General features: G+C 38.1%; 1 protein-coding gene across 5 annotated transcripts in view; it reads right to left on the reverse strand.

The window, feature by feature from the left end:
• Nucleotides 1–20105, reverse strand: part of HMCN1 (hemicentin 1) — a 194479-nt gene that overhangs the window by 141210 nt on the left and 33164 nt on the right. For all 5 annotated transcript variants that reach the window (XR_011810836.1, XM_027462404.3, XM_027462405.2 and 2 more), the window contains exons 3-9: nucleotides 19844–20002; nucleotides 19384–19506; nucleotides 8103–8274; nucleotides 6264–6370; nucleotides 2301–2421; nucleotides 1442–1705; nucleotides 1026–1170 (exon numbers count right to left, since the gene is read on the reverse strand). Coding sequence is in view for 4 of the 5 variants with exons in the window: in XM_027462404.3 (XP_027318205.1) it covers nucleotides 1026–1170; nucleotides 1442–1705; nucleotides 2301–2421; nucleotides 6264–6370; nucleotides 8103–8274; nucleotides 19384–19506; nucleotides 19844–20002 (1091 nt within the window). In the remaining variant the exon portion in view is untranslated. The remainder of the gene's footprint in view (nucleotides 1–1025; nucleotides 1171–1441; nucleotides 1706–2300; nucleotides 2422–6263; nucleotides 6371–8102; nucleotides 8275–19383; nucleotides 19507–19843; nucleotides 20003–20105) is intronic.

A 20105-nucleotide genomic window follows, 5' to 3' on the forward strand; every position in this document is an offset into this window, starting at 1 on the left:
AGATATATTTTGTGAAATTAACTCAAGTGATCTATTCATTCCTCTGTTCTGTGATGAGAAAGAAAAATAAGTCCTGATCATGAAGGTGCTGGATATGTGAAAAGCAGGGAGAAGATGTGGGTGGTTTGATAACTGAAGAATGGAAAAAGTTACAGAGCTACCAAAGTATGTACCAGAGTTGAGTAAACGTAAATGGTACATCATTAAACAAAACAAAAACAGAAGAGCTGCAGCATTTTACACTGCCAGCAGCATAAAAGGAAGTTTCAGAGTTTATCTATTTAGTCATCATGTACTTGTTATTGAATGTTAGAACTTTGTCTTCAGTTTTCTCCTGAAATGCTTCAGGCTTTACGAGAGGCTAATGGAGGCTGCTGATGTTTTTTTCTAGTATACATTTCCTTTTGTTTTCAACTAGCAGAATCATAAGGAAGACTTTGAGTCTATTCACTTGATTTTATTTATTTTTTATTCCTACTGCATTCTACAGCAAAAGAGTAGTCCATTTTCCATACAGTAATCTGAAGAGATTTGTGATAGATTCGGTGTAAGGTTTCCTCTTTTGGGGGATTTTCTAAAGAGGATAATTTTCTAGGATAGGTCATAGATCACATGTCAAAGGGATCCATGAAAGACAAATTGAAATAAAAAGTAAATTCCTTTATGCTATGTAGTAATCTATATATAATTGCAGAGGTGTCTTGGGAGCAAGGTAGTTACTGATCTACTTTACAGAACTTTTAAATATATATATTAAAAAGCATTTGCCTTCTAAACACAGCTTATGGTAATTTAAGAGCACACTTTTGAGGGGATTTTTGACCAAAACAGTATCTCTCCATCTATACAGATGGTGTACTTCCTCGTTAAACATGCATACTTACTATAAATCTCTGCATAGAATACAGCTTCCCTAACAATTTTCACTAAAAATAAAAGAACATAAATAATAGGATATAAAGTATAACGGTAAACAGAAATCATAGGATATAAATAGGATTTGAAAAAAAAAAGTCACTACTTACTTGAAGAACTGATCCTCTCCTAGTTTTACTCCATTTTTAGTAAAACGCTGAGTAAAAGGTATAAGACTTTCTACATGGCAAGGAACAGACCCTGGCTGTAAGTAATACCCTGGAGTCTTGCTGGGCATTGTAACTTTGGGAGCATCTGAAGAAAGGAAACATTTCCCAACAGATTATTAACAGCTACTAACATACCTCGTCTTTTCCTATTATTAAAAGGAAAATCAATTTCTGTTTTTATTATATGTTAAGCATAACAATTAACTTGTTCTTCAAAACTCTGAAAAATGACTTTGGAATAAAATGGAACACAAAGAAAGTACTTGTATAAAACAGGAAAAAAAAAAGATGAGATATCAATTTTAACTAAATCAGATATGACAAATTTACATTACACTGAAGTTCACATCTCTTACCAGGAGTAATACTAGAAAATGAAACGCTTGAAACTCTCTGAAAAAGATAATCATCCTTGTCATAGCCCATTATTTTAACAAAAAAAGCTTCATCTGGTGGAATAAAGTCAGAAATATTCCATAGTCCATAGGGCTTTCTGTCAGGATAGTATTTCACAGGCAAGGTCTTAAGAAGTTCCCCTGTAATACTCAGAAGTTCCAGTCGGTCTACTCTAGCTGGAAGAAGGATTCCTGTGGTATTTAGCAGCACGAAGGTAGGAATCCCTAGAAAAATAGAAACACGCTATTTCAAGTGTGTGTTTTTTATTTTAATAAAAAAAAAGAAAAAGATTAAATGCCATATGTTTGGCCCACCATCCCATAATTGCACCATTCAGTTTCAACCTTTACTTACCAAGTAGCAGGAAACTAAACTGTTCTAAATTATGCTCTGCATATTAGCTGTCAGAAGACACAGCACTGATTAGGGCTGAAATTACTGACTTCCAACAGGTGTTTCTGAAATAGCAGCCACTTTATTAACTTCTCACCATGCCCCAAAGAGAAAAGCTTTTTCTTAGTCTCCAAAAGTTAACAGAAACAGAGTTGCAATTTTGAGGCATTTCATAGCAAAAACGCCAGGATTTATGGGACATTAAAAATAAAAACCACAGAGCTAACACAAAAATACATGGCAATATGATGAGAGAAGAACGTTGGCTGTTCTCTCACATTCAAAGCCCTAAGAACAAGAAGGCAGTGGCCTCAAAATTATCACAGTTTGCCACAGAGATCATCCTAGAGTTCTACTTGATTCTGGGGGCCTCAACATACTCTCAAAAGAGGTTACTGCTTAGCGTAGAATAAAATGGAAACAAACCTTGCACTGGCCTGCTGGATGTTTTCTTGAAGTCTAATGTTGGCTTCTTAGAAAACCCAGCTCGAAAATCAATAGTGCTGAGACCTGTGATCCGAACAGAATGCCTTCCACTGCTCGATGTCTGAAAAAGCAAGTTGAAGATCACAGGCACCATGAGCAGTTCAGAACCATGAGCAGTTCAGAAGTTTCTGAACCATCCACCAAGTTCAGTAGATAGAATTCAGCTTTCATTAAAAACAAGACAGAATGGAGGCCTACATCAAAAGTTATACATAAGAAGGCCTTAATAATGCTTTACTTTTAGATAATGCACCCGACAGCTGTAGCGTCTGCAAAAAGAGCCAATTAATTTGTCTCTGAGGTACACAAGTCCAACAATTACTTGTATCATGTCAGTGATGGTAATTGGAGAACATGTCTGGAAGTTAACATTTTGGCTACTTGGAAAGTATATTACAAAACAGGAAATGAAACCTAAGTCAAAAGGAAAAGTCAGTGTAAATTTTTCGCTTATGTACAGAAATAACAATTTATGTCCAGTGCTACAATAATTTATAGCACCTTTTCTATTTTAATAATAAGATCTTTTTTTTTAAACATACACATAATCAATCTTATCTGTGAGGCATATGCAAACACTGCAGGCTTTGCATATCCTGAGGTAAGCTGCATGTACAGACCAGCCTCATTCAATACTACACATTAAAGTTCCTCTCCTTCCTGGTCAAGATCTCCATTGGAAAGCAGAGGTTGCAGAAGTACTTCTTGCTCCTCATCCTGCCTGTCCCTACCCTGCCTTAAGCTCATTCCAGTTGTATCAGCAAAACCCCAGAGCACAAAGCACCCCCAGCCAGCCACTCTTGCACAGGGCCGACCACTCTGTGAAAAGCCTTTGTTTGATGTTGGTTGTCTGGGGGTACAGCGACTTCCATGCAAGTCCTCAATTCTGCAATTCTTTTGATTCGCCTTCTTTGAGCTACCTTCTGTCACTGCATGCTGAGAAGGAAAAGGCTGCCTGCCCAGAGTGCCCAGAAGCCCAGGGGCTTTTGTCCTCCCCTACTTCCACACCACTCGGGTGTTAGGGAAAACTGCTGTACTGCACTGAGCACACTTGTTAGACTCTACAGACACCTAACACTGACAAACCCATGGATAATTTCAACCAGAACAGTAGGAAAAGACGTGAAAGGCTGTGAAGTGTGATGTCTACAATGCCAGTATCTCATCTGAATTTAGTAGACCTACGCTGATTTTTTCTTCTGAGACAATGCAACCTATGAGACACAACGTAAAGAAAATCAATATCAAAGTGACATCCTTTCATTAAGATTTATCTAGATAGAGTATTATCTGATCTAACCTAAAAATACATAATTCCTTCAGTTAGCAAGCATCTCCAACACAGCCACACGTTACTATTAAATTAAGCAGTTGTTTCTTATAACTAACTGCCAGGGGAGAGCTGTTCAGATGCTATGACAAATTGCTGTTTATGTAATTAAAACAACCTATTTGCTTCTACTTGGTTGGCCTTTCACCTCAGAAAAAAAACTACCTTTAAGGCCTTCTTCTATACAAACCAGCTGTTAACAATACAAAGAAATATTTAAGTGAAGTGTGTGAAACTCATGTTAACAAGCAATAATTAGCTGTTAAAATTTTGTTAGATACAGTGACAAAATTATTTTTTATAGCCTTATGCATCTGTATTAGAAGTATACATTGCAATTCAATATTTCAGAAGGCTTTTCCTTGCACCCTTAAAATCTTAAGGCAAATGAAAAAAGCCAGTGTAAACAACCCAAGGAAAAATAATCCATTGGGAAATTATTTCTCTTTAGGAATTATTCAGACTTTTGGATACTTGTGAAGTTTTAAGACAACAATAACCGTATCAAATATTATCATTTATTAACAATAAATGCATCTAGCACTTTCGTAACTAGAAGCTGGCAGTGCTATGCAAACACCTAAGAATAAACTTCATCCCAAAGCACTGCTTTCCAATTAGTAATTTTCTATTTTCAGTAATATGTAGTTTATCAAGGATCGCTGGAATTGTACATAAGTGTTTCTCCTCCCAGGCTGGATGACTGAAATAAGAATAAACAGATATATGAACAGTTCCAGCACAATACAAAAAACAAACACATATTTGTCAAATGAGTCAGGAAAAAATGCCTTCTTGTCTGGTAAACAACAGAAAATAAAAACTGCCCCAAATGCATCCATAAACATGTTTGAAAAGTGCACAGGTTTTTTTTTTTTGTTTGTTTGTTGTTGTTGTTTTTTAACTAACAAAAAGCACTCATTTTTATATTTGTTTCACACAACTGAAAAAAAAATCAAGCTACAAAGGCTAAATAATTTTTAATTGCATAGTTATGTATTTATATTTACAATGATGGAGATATGCAGCTGAATTAGGCTTTAAGGAATGCACTCATTAAGCAGAAATTTTCTGGACTCATTTGTCATTTCACTCCTTTGAACAAGCTGCATTTGGCTACAAAGCTGACTTGATCACAAGTTTTTTTCTGCTGATTCCTCACTGCTTTTTCTCTTCCTTTCTCAATCACAAAGATGATCATTTAACCCTAACCAGGAAGGTAGATTTTGTGGCATGGTTCAGCTAGAAGAGTCGCATCCTACTGCTTAACAACAGACTTCAACAGCAGCTGGTGACTTCCCACTTCTGCCTCTCCCCCCCAGACTCACCTGCGTCACCCCTTTACCTTTTCAACTGGAAACACCTTCCCAACCTACTTTAAAGAATCTTTTGAGTCAGCAGACAGGACTTTGTGAGAGGGACTTAGCAAAAATAAATTGATGCTCCCTCTTCTATTAAATGATTCAGACTGTTCTGTTGAGGGCTATCTGATGGTAGGTAATTCAGCAGTGTGACCAGCTTGTCTCGATGTTACACAGTAAGCATTTAAATGTGGCATGCTCTTCTCTCAGCAGCTTCTAGAACCCAGAAATTTGGGTGGCACCATGCAGGCACACACAAGTTGGAGGTCTCTTCCAACCTTGACAATTCTGAGATTGTGTGACTTGGCTCAGCTCCCAAAGAGGCCTCCGAGCCTCAATGGCCAATCAGGGCTAGGAAGAGACCCCAGAGCTCTCTGCACTCTGCTTCTCTGTAGGGCATGGAATATTTATTAAATTGCATGTTTCTCCTAAAAGACTACAACAAGCTATAGAGCTGAGCTGTGAGACCTAAGGCTCCAACTGCAGAAGTTTGCTCAGTACTCAGTATACCTGATGTTACAAAGTGCAGCAGGACCCAAACCATTTTTTTTTTTGCAGATCACCAGGGTGTCTCCGTACCATTTTTTTCAGCATTTCCAGTCCTGGCAGCATACAAACATCCAATGAGTTCTCTATATAACTCAACACTCGAGTATTACTGCTAGTCATGTTGATCTTACCTTCTTAATGTTTCCACATCTTTTGGGATTCATTCTGTAACTGAATGTGCTAAGATACCACACACATGAACAAACTGATTTACAATTATGTAGGACTCAAATAATTTACTGAGAATGAGTTTGAATTAAATGTAGATTTGCTGACTTTGTGAACCCACTAGCAAAAATCTTTGGCCTACGAAGTACATATCATCTCCCCTTTACAGCCCTCCAGACTTTGTGCACAGCAAAGCCTCTCAATGCCCCTGATCTCTACAGTCTCTGCTCACTAGACATCAAAAAATTCAGTATTCACTTCATCTTTTTTCCATCCAAAGAATTTGACCTAAACCAGTAACTTTTAATACGTTAACATCTCATTAAGAATTTCATGCTACTGCCTTCAAAATATATCACATATAGTTCAAAAAGGACATTTAGTGTAACACAATCTCATCTGTGGCTATTTATGATAAGAATATATAGTAAATCATTACGCAACCCTCTTGTAAACTCTGGGATAAGTCATACACAATTTTTACAGTAACTATACCTTAATTGTCCATGTTCCAGGCTCTGGGTCTTTGACATTTACTACCTTTGCAGAGTTGTGGATATTTAGCAGTTCATTCAGTCCTGATCCTTTACTGATCTGCTTACCTAAAAAAAAAACAAACAAAAAGAATCAAACAGAGAGTAAATACAGTACTGCCTAAAAAAAGAGTAAATGTAATATTTTTCTTCGTGTCTGATGTACAGTTGATATTTGATTTACTATTCAGTTGAGTCAATGACATTTGCAACACTCAAAACCCCCTGTAAGTTCTTGCAGGGAATAGAACACTGAAAATGCTCCTTTATTTTCATTCTTTTCATTCATGTGGGAGCCTTAATACAGCCTTCAGCATTACAGTTGCTGGGTTTCCTTACAGCTGTAAGTAAAGCAAGTTCTCTTCACAGACAGTACTCAGCTCTCAGTGAAAGAAGGCAGCACAGAAGCAATCTCCCTCACAGGGGATCCTAGAAGACACTTACCCTAACCCACATGGCAGCTGCCAGCCCTCTCACTTGTCCATCCTGCAGACCTGTTCCAAGCTGGATAAACCCCACAATGGATAAAATCCACAAGTAAAAATATTGATAAGCAAGGTACTCTTGGTAGACAAGAATTAGCCTGTGACTAACAACAGCAGGAACACTTATAAGGTCCTCACAGAAGATTTAGCCTGTTAGACATCACAGACCTTGACAGAAGTTAAGTTTTCATAATGGACCATACCACACTTAATGTGTACACCTTTCCATGCAAATATATGGATGGTTCTATGTAGGAACAGGTTCCCTGTAGAGGAATTTTTCTCCCCCAAGGTTGACTGAGGAGTACCATCATCAATCAAAACAGGTCTGGATGTTTCAGAGCACTGAAGCTTAAGTTATGGATGGGATGTTCCAGTATCAATTTTTAAGAGCTTTAAGACAAGCCTCCACTAAATTCAGTTAAACTACATAGATTTAGATGCATGGAGCTAACCTACAAGAAAGGAAAGCAGACAGATGGGGTGAAAGCTTCAGCTGAGCCTCAGAGTTGCACCCAGGATTTTGTGTTATTGTGATTTGAAGGGACACTGAGTAAATCTCTTTCTTGTAAAGAAAGAAGAATGCCTTAGTGGAGGACACACAGATTGTATTGCTGGGAAATAATCCCGTGCATAGAATATTTTCAAGATACTATAACTTATGCTATATCCTCAGCCAAAAATCATTCAAGGAATACAAAGTATGATTTGAATTTATTTCTGGAGGGCTGGCTCCACGTTCCTAAGGCATCAACATAACAACAAACAATAACAACAAACAGTAGATTTGTTGAAAATACTTTCAACTACAAATTAGCATCCAAATAAGTGATTCTCCTTCCCCACCACACACTGTTCAGCTACAGATGCAGCATGAGAGAGGATGTGATTCTGAATGCTCTCTCAGTTCAATGAATGTGGAGCTTGGTTTAGCACTCACCGCATAAAAACAACCATCATATGCAATCCATTAACAATGGTTCAATAAGTATACGTATATAGGATATGAAAAGCAAAAGTAAAAGTAGCCAGAAATTTGGAATGCAAGGACAAATACCAAGAAAGCAGAAGGAGGTGAGAAGTAGTCAGAATAGGTAGGATTTCCAGGTTCCAAGTGATTCTGTATTTTAAAAAAAATATAATAATAAAAATATATATATATATATATCTCCTGAAATCTTGGTACTGCCTTTCAAAATTGGAAACACATTCATGGATCACATAAATATGGTCTTCCCTGTTTGAAGGCAGTAGGGATTATTTGTCTTTTTCATTCACTTTAATGGTATCATAAAAAAAATCATGAACTACTTCACCTAATGAATCACGAATCTCAATTGCTGGTGAAGGACCACTCAAGGACACTGTAACCTCTTTTAGACTTGGATCAAAAGGGATCTGCCAAGTATTTACAGCCATGGTCAAATGGTCTGTAGACAAGAGATGCACTTTGGAGGCTTGAACTGCTTCTTCGACCCATTTCAACACCTATGAAAGAAAGTAACCGTCATTATTCTGTTGAAGTATCTTCTGTTGAAGTATCACAGAATCATAGAATAGCCTGGGTTGAAAAGGACCTTACAGAACAGCTAGTTTCAACCCCCCTGCTCTGTGCAGGGTTGCCAACCACTAGAGCAGGCTGCCCAGAGCCGCATCCAACCTGGCCTTGAATGCCTCCAGGGAGGGGGCACCCACAACATCTCTAGGCAACCTGTTCCACTGCCTCACCACCCTCTGAGAGAAAAATTTTCTCCTAATATCTAACCTAAATCTCCCCTGTCTTAGTTTAAAACCATTCCCCCTTGTCCTATCACTATCAACACATGTAAACAGGCATTCACCCTCCTGTTCATGCACTCCCTTCAAGTTGTGGAAGGCTGCAATGAGGTCTCCCCAGAGACTTCTCTTCTCCAAGCTAAACAAGCCCAGTTCCTTCAACCTTTCTTCAGAGGAGAGGTGCTCCAGTCTTTGATCATCTTAGTGGCCCTCCTCTGGACCTTTTCCAAGAGCTCCACATCCTTCTTGTGCTGGGGCTCCAGGCAGGCCTGCATGCAGTATTCCAGGTGGGGTCTCACAAGCACAGAGTAGAGGGGGACAATCACCTCCCTCTCCCTGCCGGCCACCTCTTTTTAATGCAGCCCAGGACATAGTTGGCCTTCTGAGCTGCAAGGGCTCACTGCCAGCTCAGGTCCAGCTTCTCGTCCAGAACTGTCAATAATATTTGTCAATATTATTAATAATAATTTGTCAATATAATTATTAATATTTGTACTGTCAATAATATTTGTTATTGTTTTATGTTGAAGTACTGTCCCTACTGTCTTGTAGAGATTCCATGTTAATTTGTTGTAATACCCCCAACTTTCATCTAGGTTGTTTTGTTTTTTAAATCATTGGACATCACACAGCTACCACATCACACTGAGCAAAAAGACTGATAAAGGACTTGCCTAATACAGTGACAATATATTAATTGCAATGAAGATATTCTACAGACAGTGTAAACAGGATTTGCACTCATTATCAGCAAGACGCAATAGCACATGAATCCAAAAAGAACTGACATTATATCACCTCTGCACTTGGAATACATAGGAAAAAGCACCAACGCCAAGCGAAGGCACGCTTCTGTTTCTACTTCAACTGTTCACATCAAGAACACACACACATAATATGACAAAACAGATCACCTGGAAAAATAACAAACATTATTGCAAACTTACTGAAGGTGCACTCATTCCCTAAATACCACACAATTTTCACAGAAGATATTAGTGAAGGCAAGATCAACATGGTGTTGAAAGGAGTAAAGAAAGATCTCTATAGAGCATCCACACTTACACTGTAGCATTATATTTTCAAATAGACATTAGCAATACAAATGCAAATACAAATTCTGGTCATACCCTACTAATTACTTGAAGCAAGAAGGAAAGTTCCCTTATTCAGGCGTGTTGACTAATCACCATCCATGGACTTCATTGCTTTTTGTTTGTTTGTTTTTAAATCTAAAGCACCTAATACAAAGTACTGTTAGACATGGAATGCAGGACAGAATGGAGAACAATGCTGTGGAAAATAAAGTTCTGTGACTAAAACTGAATTTGTGCTTTACAGAATTTTAATCTTTAACTATACTGTTTTTAATCAACAATTATCAAATAAAAATTCAAAACAGATGTACATCATCACCTAACCTCTCTGTGAGGAAAGCTGGTTCCACAGCAGGCCCGCCAGCCAAGATGGCGGCACTTTTGTGAAGGCCTCCTTTGGAAGGGAGAATGCTGCATGGTGCTGAGGAAAAGAAAGGGAGAAACAGCCCTGCAGCACCACGGTGACTGCACAAGATTTTGAACTGAACAATAAGCTAACCTGGATGCGTCATCTACCAGCAATGGAGGGCTCTCAGTAGTGTATTTTTGTTCATACAGTTTATACTACAAATGCCCAGGAACCTTTGCATCTTTGTGCATATGTAGAAGAATTTTAAATAAAGGTCATCATCCAAAAAACATGTGAAGTGGTGGAGGCATGTTTTCATAAATTATTATCCCCATACTACCAAGGATGCCTCACCTGAGACATGCTGAATGCTCCCAGTGCAACATGAAGCGAAACAGCATTGGCCATGTAACAACAGCACTGTGTATACTTCACACAAGGGTCTGCGTTAGCAAGGAACTTAAGTGTACTTTAAAAAGAACATACAAAAATCAGAGTAAAATCAACTATGCTACTCAAAGCCTCTGAAGTAACAGTACCCAAGGGAGAAAGATCATTTCTGTAACAGCTAGTGATATCAGCTATTCAGCAACTGTTTATTTTAGATGAGCTGTTGAATGCCGAAACAGAAACAACAAGGCTTCAAAAAGATCCAGCTAATCTTACATTATACTTTTAAAAATTATACATTTGGCTCCAAAAATGCTTCCCAAAGTGATTTCAATCTGCTCTACTTACGTTACACTGAGATGACTGTGTCACTTGTTTGTGGTAGGTATATGGAAAGGATTCTAGTTAATTCCAGGATCTTACCTTCACAGGAAAGTTTTTAAACAAACTGTAAAATTTAATTAACCTACATGAATTTTCAGAAGAAAGGAATTTTCCAAACTAGCTTAAATGTGTTTCATATTAAGCAAAATAAATCAGGTCACAAGGTAAACTTCTGCATCCTTGTAGAAGTTTTACCAATAAGTAAGGCACACAGTTATTTATACACAAAATTCTCTCAGAACTCAGAAGGATTAATGTTATATTCTTGAAAAGTTTCTCAAACAAGACCACAACATTTATATGATAGAGAAAAAAAAAAGTCTGATTCACAAGATATTAATTTAAACAAAGTTAGGTAATAATTTTAGTTCCCCAGAATGCATTTTTTTAGGCTCCTCATCATGATTGCTGCCTAATCCCCAATCCTGACCACCAACTTGATAGGTCTCACCCTGAGCAGGAACTGCAGCAAGTGATAGGGTGAAGATGGCAACCCACCCATTGAGTGCTCCTGGACCAGGTCCTGCGCTTAGTTCTCACATTTGTAAAGAATCGGAAGGTCCAAGACATCAGCAGTTTAGCTCACTCCCATTCACTAGTCTTGCAAGAGATGATTCTCTGCAACTTGTTCAGTTTTCTAATAAAATCATTATTTCACAATAAAAATAAACTAGAATTTGATTCCTTCCTAGTGCAGCATAGCAATAACTACAAGGCTTTCCCAACAGGCTGCTTTGCAACAATTTTACTCGCTGGGACGAACCCTGAAATGCCTTTTGTCAGCAATTTTCCCTTCCCTTCCTCTCCTTGCCCCCACCCCCATCTCCCAAAAAACACAAACAACCAACTTTTTTGTATTACTAATTAATCATAATTAATTTTTAGTTGTATTAATTGAAACTTTTTTTTTTCCTTTTACAGACGTAGCCACCGGTATTAAAAAGCAGATGGAAAGAACACACAATTCTACCTAGGTCAATCAGGAAACACTACTAAAGCTTGACAAACCATCTCTCCGCATTATAAACCAACACAAGATACCTGGCCAAGACTGGTCTAAACCATTTCTGCACCGAATAAGTGATTTACATGTAAGTTTGTTGTGATTACAAAAGACAAAATTACTAATGGAGAACACATATGATCCCAGTGATCCCAAAGCACTTTGCTGGCCTTTGACTTAGCTATTGCTGCAGTCATGCTGAAAAACAGATTTTTGAAGGATCTGGATTTAAAACAACCCAAAGAGGGGGACGTCTTAAAGTGCAGTCACCAAAACTCCATAGCAAAGAGCTTCAACAAAAGAATTTACTGAAAGACATATCCATCCAGATTTAAAACAAAGAGCCTGTGTTTTTTTTCCCCTCCCATTATTTCTCTTAGACTACTACATCCTATTAATTCCCTTTAGAAAAGATCTCACTTTTATACAGCACAGCTCGCTTCAAGCCACTATAATACTATGTTACAGCTTGTAAAATTATGGGGGGCAAGTGGGAAGGCTCTCCAGTGGGAAATTTATCAGCAGCATGCAACCGTTTATTTCAAAACAAAAATCTAATCAAAACAAATATTGACCTCCTTCTTGAGTTCTGTCATGAGGCAGACCAGGTCGTCCACCTGCTCACACCTCACGCACACAGTCTCTTTGACCCCCACAGGTGGTAGCAACAGGCTCAGGCACTCCCTGCACCCAGAGACCTGAACTGCCACAGTTTTGAGCGGGCAGTCGGTCTGGGTGTGAACAGACTTCCTGGAGAGCGCACTGTGCCTGGTGGAGACCACTGCAGCTGAGCTAGCTGTAGACCGCCGCTAAAGGAAGTGTTCGTATGGGCCAGGGGGGGAACGCTCTGCCCTGCCTGCGCGAACTGTCATGCCATTCCCTTCTGATGCACCATACCCTCTTCCACTATGTAAGAGTTTTCCAGATACCCTGAGGACTATTCTGCTATAGTTTGATAATTTACCCAGCTGGAATGGATACAAAATTAAGAAGACTGGTTTCATCTTAGATATGTTACATGAATTTCCAGGATACTAGATTTCCATTTGAGTATCTGATGGAACAATAATGTTTACCTTCTGGTTCTGCTTGCCTACTACTATTACGACACTAATGTAATCCCTTCATCACCTTTCTGGGCACACAAAGTAGAAGGTGCCAGGGACCACTCAGCATGGATTTTCCAAAGGTGGTAATGGTTTAGGGATTGAACTCTACCCAGGTTACCATTAATGGGAGTTTGGTCTTTCTTCTTTCACTCTAACAGCTAGGCAGTCAGATGAGGACATGAATACACAAATCACTGCCAGGATTTTAAAAGTAGTACCTCCTACTTTTATAGCTTCTGACATTTGTAGCATTTAAAATAAATAAAATGAAATCATAAAAAAAGCAAAACAAAAAAGTTTGTATCTTCCACTTTCCAAGTCTATGAAACAAAAATCAGTAGCGTCACCAAAGCGAGCAGTGTTTCTGAAGAGCAGCCATGCACATTTCAACCTATTGTGAATACACGGTAAAGTAGTGTTGGCTTGAGAGTTTCAGGAAAATCCAACAAACAGTAAACATCAGGCATGGGCTCTCAACCACATATTATGCTAATGTAGTCTGACATTAGGCACATGGAAGCGTATTACCTTATACAAATATAGATAAAGTATAATCTTTAGACCCTCTAGTTCCTTCTCTATATTTTATATTCACTAAGTTGCCACGGGTTCTGTCTTCATTCCTTTAATTTTAGTTTGTGTAGTTACTTTGTGTAACTGCCAAGCTGTTACATTAGCCACACCACGTTAATTCCTTTGGTACTCTTTTACCAGAAGAAGAGCAATACCTTTGTATCTCTCAGAACTGTTATGGGAAAAGATACAGCAACGCTTAGGAAGTACTCTGATACTACAGTAAACATTAGCTAAAATTCCACTTTATGAATTGTATGCAGGCTGGCTGATGGCCATGAAGCTATTTCAATTCTCTTACGGTAGAATTTGCCCTTAAAGTAACTTTTCCCTGGGATGATGCGTTTTTGTTGTGCAACTGACATTACAGAAAAAAAGAAAGAAAAAAAAAAAAGAGCGCAAAACCACCTTTGTTTTTAACACAAATATACATCAGAACTGGAAGCTACTGTGAGTAGCTTAAATTCAGAGCAGAACCTAACCTCAGTTTTTAAGCAAATGTTTTTGAGAATTTTTCAAGTTCATAAGTGAAAATGGAAGCCAAGAGAATGACCCAGCTGTCTTCAGTCTGGCAATAACTTGTTTGTGAAGTTAACTTTTTTCCCCACAAAGTTCAACAGGCAGTTCTGAGAGATGCATTTCCCAACCCTGTCATTCCAACAAGGTTTGCAATACTGCTGTAACACTGGTTTTGAAGTAGCTTTTTTTCCTTTGGGACACTTACAGAAAGCCCCCAAAACAACTGCAACTTTTGTTGTTCTGCCAAAATCTGACTCGATTAATATTATTAGAGGGGGAAGGGCAAACACAGAAATTTATAACACTTCTCCAGAGAATTTGCTCTTGCAACCTGCCCTGCTGTCAGGTCATTTCTTGGAATGCATACTGAAACCTGGAAAATATATGGAGAATGGTCTCTATTCCCATTTGTTTATTCTTAGTCTCAAGAATATTTCTCAAACAGTCAAAGCAACAGGATTTGAAGTTAACTGTTTCATTGCTTAACTATATGTAGGCTCTTACTTTCATCCAAAGAGAAAATATTCTAGTAATTCTATTCTAGAAAAATATGACCAAGATACTGCATGTGAAAACTACACTATGAAAATATGTCCTAGTTTGTACATAAAAGTATACAGTATATAGACCAAAAAACATTACTGAAAGAAATGTGTTAGTACTGGATCTCAAGCACTTCAAAATTAGGAAACACGGGAATTAAGTCTGCCTGCTTTCAACTATCTTTAAAACATCCTCTTTGCAGTTGCTTTGTGACAGCCCTTACATACATGATCAGAGTCTATTTCTTCCAGAGAATCCAAGTTCCACATAAACCAGAGAAAGAACAGCTGTAACTACTTCTCTTGCTTGGCATTTACTGTACAATCCATATCTCCAAAGTAGAAGCATACTCGCCCAGGCAGCATTCAGCTGCCTCAGCCATGAAACCAATCACTTTTTCTGTGATAATGCACGCTGACTGCTAGGGAGGAAAGGAGGGAGCAAGAAGGCAATAAGAAACAGGGCTAAGCAAGTGACATTAACAATATGCTGCAGTTTTGTGCTTTGACTTCATGGCCTTCGTGTTATTCTTGTAAAATGCTGAAAGGGCCTTTTATATTTTTAGCAAAATGAAACAAAACTTAAAATGATTTCCTCATGCAGCGACATCTAAACATACACCTGGTGTTCATCCGCGCTGCAGACCTTTAATACTGACCCGGACCATGTAGGTGTAACTCAGAGTAGCTGTCCTCAGTGAGGACTAGCAGCCAAGAGAAGTAGGATGCTTTCCAGCAGGTTTGAGACTTCTGTTTGGAGCAAAGAATTCATCGCTGTGAAGAATACTGGGCTCCATGCCAGATCCGTGTGAACCTACAGACATTCGCCTTCTGCCTGCAAACATGAATCCTTTTGTACCACTTCTTTTAACATGTTCTGTTACTGCTTGTCCAATCTCTGTCCTCAGCTCCCTTCTTAGTTCCTCTCACTCACATCATCGCTTATGTTCACCCACTCGAATTCCAACCTTTTTATTTTTATTTTTAAATATAGTCCCATTTCCCTCTCCAGTCACTCAGTAACACCCTCTTCTACACCAAAGTCAACACAATGTCTCTAGCCACCTTCACAGTCACTTTCAGTTCTCCTCCCATCAATGTTCTAAAGCCTGCATATGAAACATTCACTTCTACTTATTTTAAAAATCATTAGGAAAGCTGTATTTTTAAGCAGTCCAGGAAAATTATCCCTTCTTATAGCAGGTAGGAGCAGAATATTTAGAACTCAGGTAACAGTAAGGTAAGAGAAAAATCAAGCAAGTGTTTCAACCCTAAAAGAAATAAAGAACTCTGCTAGCTCGCATTCTTGTGAACTCCTGGCTTTAGCCATACCGACTGCACACATTCATCAGACCCAGTAATGACTCATGTTTACCACAAACAAATCAAAACAACCTGGAGGCATGATCTAAACCACTGATGACTAATTATTCTCCACAATTTTTAAGCTGTACCAAATTCACATTCTGCTAATTGTCACTGTTCATCTTACTGCCAGTTGTGGCATCAGTACAATCCTTTGGCATCAGTCATTTCTAGAAGTTTACTTACTTATTCCCCTCATAACAGAGTTCTGTAAGTGGGGTGAAACATAACTTCAGCTCATGTCAAATTTAGTATTTTCTGGGAAGATACTAATAAAATTGGATGTGGGTATAAAATATGCAATCTGTTGTAGAGGGAGAGTCTAACCCTTGTTTAATGAGGATATTCAATGCATTTAATTTGGAGCAATTACTGATTTTGTAGGCTCTGACCTTAATTTGCAGCCATGGAACTTTACTGCAGCCAAGGAAACCTTAGACTACTGAAACACCTTTCAAGATCAGAACTTAAATGCTTTGATAAGACAAGCACAACCACCTTCCTAAGACAGAGGCAAAAACAAGAAAGCTATGGTTCTTTCATCTAGAAGAAACTTCACTTTCAAATTGACTCACTGAGATAAATCTCTGAAGACTAGGGACCAGCTGGAAAACTTCAAACTGAAGACTACTTAATGAATCTGTAGGTAAGTGCAATCACATTCACAAATTGTTAATAAAAGTAGAACTTCAAAACCAAAATTTGAACAGTAAATCTTTCCCTTTTAAGAATCATGAAATACTTTTACGCTCTGACAGACCTGGAACCATATAACCCATCAGGTTTTACCAAATATGATAAAAACTTAGGTGGACTCATACTATTTGAAACCTGTAATGTTTTCTTTCTTGGATAGAGTTACCTCTGCAGACGATGGTAGACCTAACCCAAACCTACAAGAAATCTAGAAGGAGGTTTAGGTAATAAAACCACAACTTGTATTTTGGACATTGAGAATATTCTTATTTATCCACGCACATAAACCTTTCCAATTTCTTCTACCAGTAGGAGAAGAAGATCATGTTTTGAAGATCTTCATTCAGCAAATACATGAATAGCTCCACTTAGCTCTCTTATTTCACACTTTTCTGGCCTGAAGCCAACGCAACTTGGCCAACTGACAATAATTGTGACCAAGTTAACTGTAGCATTATCATAAAAATATTTTTTGCAGAGGTGGAAAAAAGGCAAAAAGCTTTCTTAGTCCTCTTGACAACACAAGCATTGGAAAAGTGTCAAGTACTGTTTTGTTGTGTTTCCTCGTAGCTAGTTATAATATTGCTTAATTCTGTTCATTCTGAACTTAAAGCACAAAGGGCAAGGATGAGAGCAATGGTTTGAAACTTTATACACTAAAAATAGCTTTGTTTATTTGGGGGGGGAGGTAGAATACTCAAAAATGTTGAAGAAAACAAGACATCGGTTTGGCAGGGTATTCACAGTCTTGGTTCTTTCCTGGTCTACAATTCAGCATTAGTCGTCTCTAGGCCCAAAACAGTGACTGTGCTTTAACATTTATAAACTGCATTCTTCACACATCATTGACTACTCAGATAAAAAGGAGAAAGAGTTCTGTGTCTGATGAATCTGAAATATATACCATTAACAGCTAATGCAGATTACTACTACAACTCCTATTCATTTGCATCCGCACAGTAGGGCATATGTTCCTCGAAAAGTAGTATTTCTGATCCAGAACCAACATCTGCAGCAAAGGTTTTATTTGAGACTGTAGACTTTTGGTAAGCTCATTTTCACAGTCCCCTATCCCAGGAGTAGCTGTATGTAAGCTCACTAAGGTGTTGTGGCTTTTTGTTTTCTTTTAAAATGCAATTTGTTCAGCAGTTACCATGTAGGACTTCCAAAAGTGTTTTAGAGTTTTACCAAGGGGACCATTTGCAGCCTATGATCACTGAAAGGAGGTGTAATTATATAATGTAATGCATTCTTCCACCACCACACCCCCACCCCAAAAAAACACAACCACAACCTGCAAGAATAGCACCTAATGATATAATCACTTGTCGGTATCACCCTCTGGCTCTTGTATAGGCTGTGGGTTGTCTACCCCAGAGATAAGAAACCCCATTCTTTGCCCAAAGAAAATTCTGAGACGAAGCAGGAAAGAGGTAGAAATGGCTACTGAAACTCCCAGCTTGAAACCTTACTCAAAATTCACAGACAGACCAACAGTTCAAACAGAAGCTGGTACTCTTGGAGATGGAAAAGTGCTAAGTTCAGAAAGCAGAAGCAGACAGCCAACAGAACAGTGTATGTCAGCTCTTCTTAACAATATGTTACTGCCTAATACATACAAGTCACTTCTGCTCACTTACCTCCCAAAACCAGAAGCAAAATAAAACAAAAATACTTTATCCTCAATCTGCAGACCTGACAAAGAGTATTTCCCATTGGCAGTATCATGACTATTTCAGTATAAATGGATTTTATGGAGTCTCACAGACAGAAGTTTTACCCTTCTTACACAAAAAAAATGCAAAACGCAGATCAGAAACTGCATAGTCCTAACTGTCAATTTCTTTTCCTCTAACTTTTAACCTAATTCTGGGAGGATAAACCCTTCGGGGAAGTTCTTCCTTTTGATCACTTCCATATTATTGCCAGTACCTTATTACATTCCCGGTAAGAATATCAATCTCACTAACCAACAGCAGAAGAGAGCTGCAATGCATGTTCAACATTTGTCACTGTCAAAGTTTTAGAAAGAAAAAGAAAAGGAACAAACTGAAACTAAAGTTTTATTTAAAAACCTCATCCAGTTATGGCCTATACCAAGAAGTCAAAAGAAAACATTTACAACATGTATAAACAACTGCAGCTCCCCAGATAACTAATGTGTGATTTCATCTCTCTCCAAATTATTTTCTCATGCACTACTGAAATTTCATTTCTGTCTAAGAATCACTGGAATTTTCAAAGAAAATATTCATTCAGGGCTGTGAGTCAACAATTACAACAAAGCATTTCACCATGACTCAAAACTACCATTTGACAGCAAAAGCGTCAAAACTGTTGAAAAAACAACCTCAATTAAAAATTATCACAGTTGCTTTGTGAACAATGGAAGCCTGCTAGCTTACCTGTCCATAACCTTATATCCTGGCTTATTAGTCATCCTTTGCTTGCTAACAAAGTGTTCATTTAAAGCTGATATTGCACTTGCATTCAGAGAGGAGTAAAGCCACTGATTTGACACTCACAAAGCACAGAACTGTCCCTTTATATTAAAGGCTCTCCTCCTGGAAGCTTTCCAACAAAGACATATGGTAGTTCAGACTTCCCTAATATAAATAAAATTCATAGAATCAAATCCTGATATAGCAGATGGAAAGATAGAACAAAATCTATATACAAATTTGAGAACATTTAGATTTTCTCCTCAATCACACTAGCCCACAATCAGGTCATTTAAAGACTTAGAGAATAAACCCCTGCCTTGTACTATATAGCAGAATTTGGGCAAATTTACCTCATTAACTTGCTTTTTGTCCAAGTGAAAAACTTGACCAGAGCTCGTTGAGGCAATTTCTTCATAGACTTTGTAACCAATATGATCCCTGTCATCACAGTCTCCAGTTAGCACAAATACTACCTGTATTAAAAAAAAAAAAAATCAAATCCAAGTCACATTGGACATAGTGAAAGCTTTTGTAGGAAAACATTTTACAGCTAGTATGTAGGCCTGACAAGAAAAGAACTGTATCGCTCAGCAAGGGTTCATATCGCTTTGCATATAAGGACAGACATACTGTATTCATTGCTGATGAAAACAACAATGCAGAAAGAAACAAACAAGAATAACTTTATAAGTCACACTCTTCTATCAACACTTAGACTTCACCGAACACTCATTTCAGAACAATATAAGGACATCCACATAACTGGAATGCTGACCATATACCAGCTCAGAATGTAAATCCCTTCTGTACCTGTGATTGTTTCTGTTGAATGAGCTGAAGTACTTCATGTGCAAGTCTGTAATCTTTGGATCGTGCATCAGTAAATACATAGATGAAAGAACCAGGAAGAGAAATTTCTAGAGCGATCTTAATTGCCCCAATGCTCATCTCTGGACAGTCTCCACCACCCTGTTCACAATTAGAAGAAAAAGAAATTATAAGATAAAGGACATAGTAAAAAATATATTTTTCTTTTCAAACATTCAAGGCAGATACTTTCTCAGCTTCTAAT

This window comes from Anas platyrhynchos, chromosome 8, assembly GCF_047663525.1.
Source record: "Anas platyrhynchos isolate ZD024472 breed Pekin duck chromosome 8, IASCAAS_PekinDuck_T2T, whole genome shotgun sequence".
Classification (NCBI taxonomy): domain Eukaryota; kingdom Metazoa; phylum Chordata; class Aves; order Anseriformes; family Anatidae; genus Anas; species Anas platyrhynchos.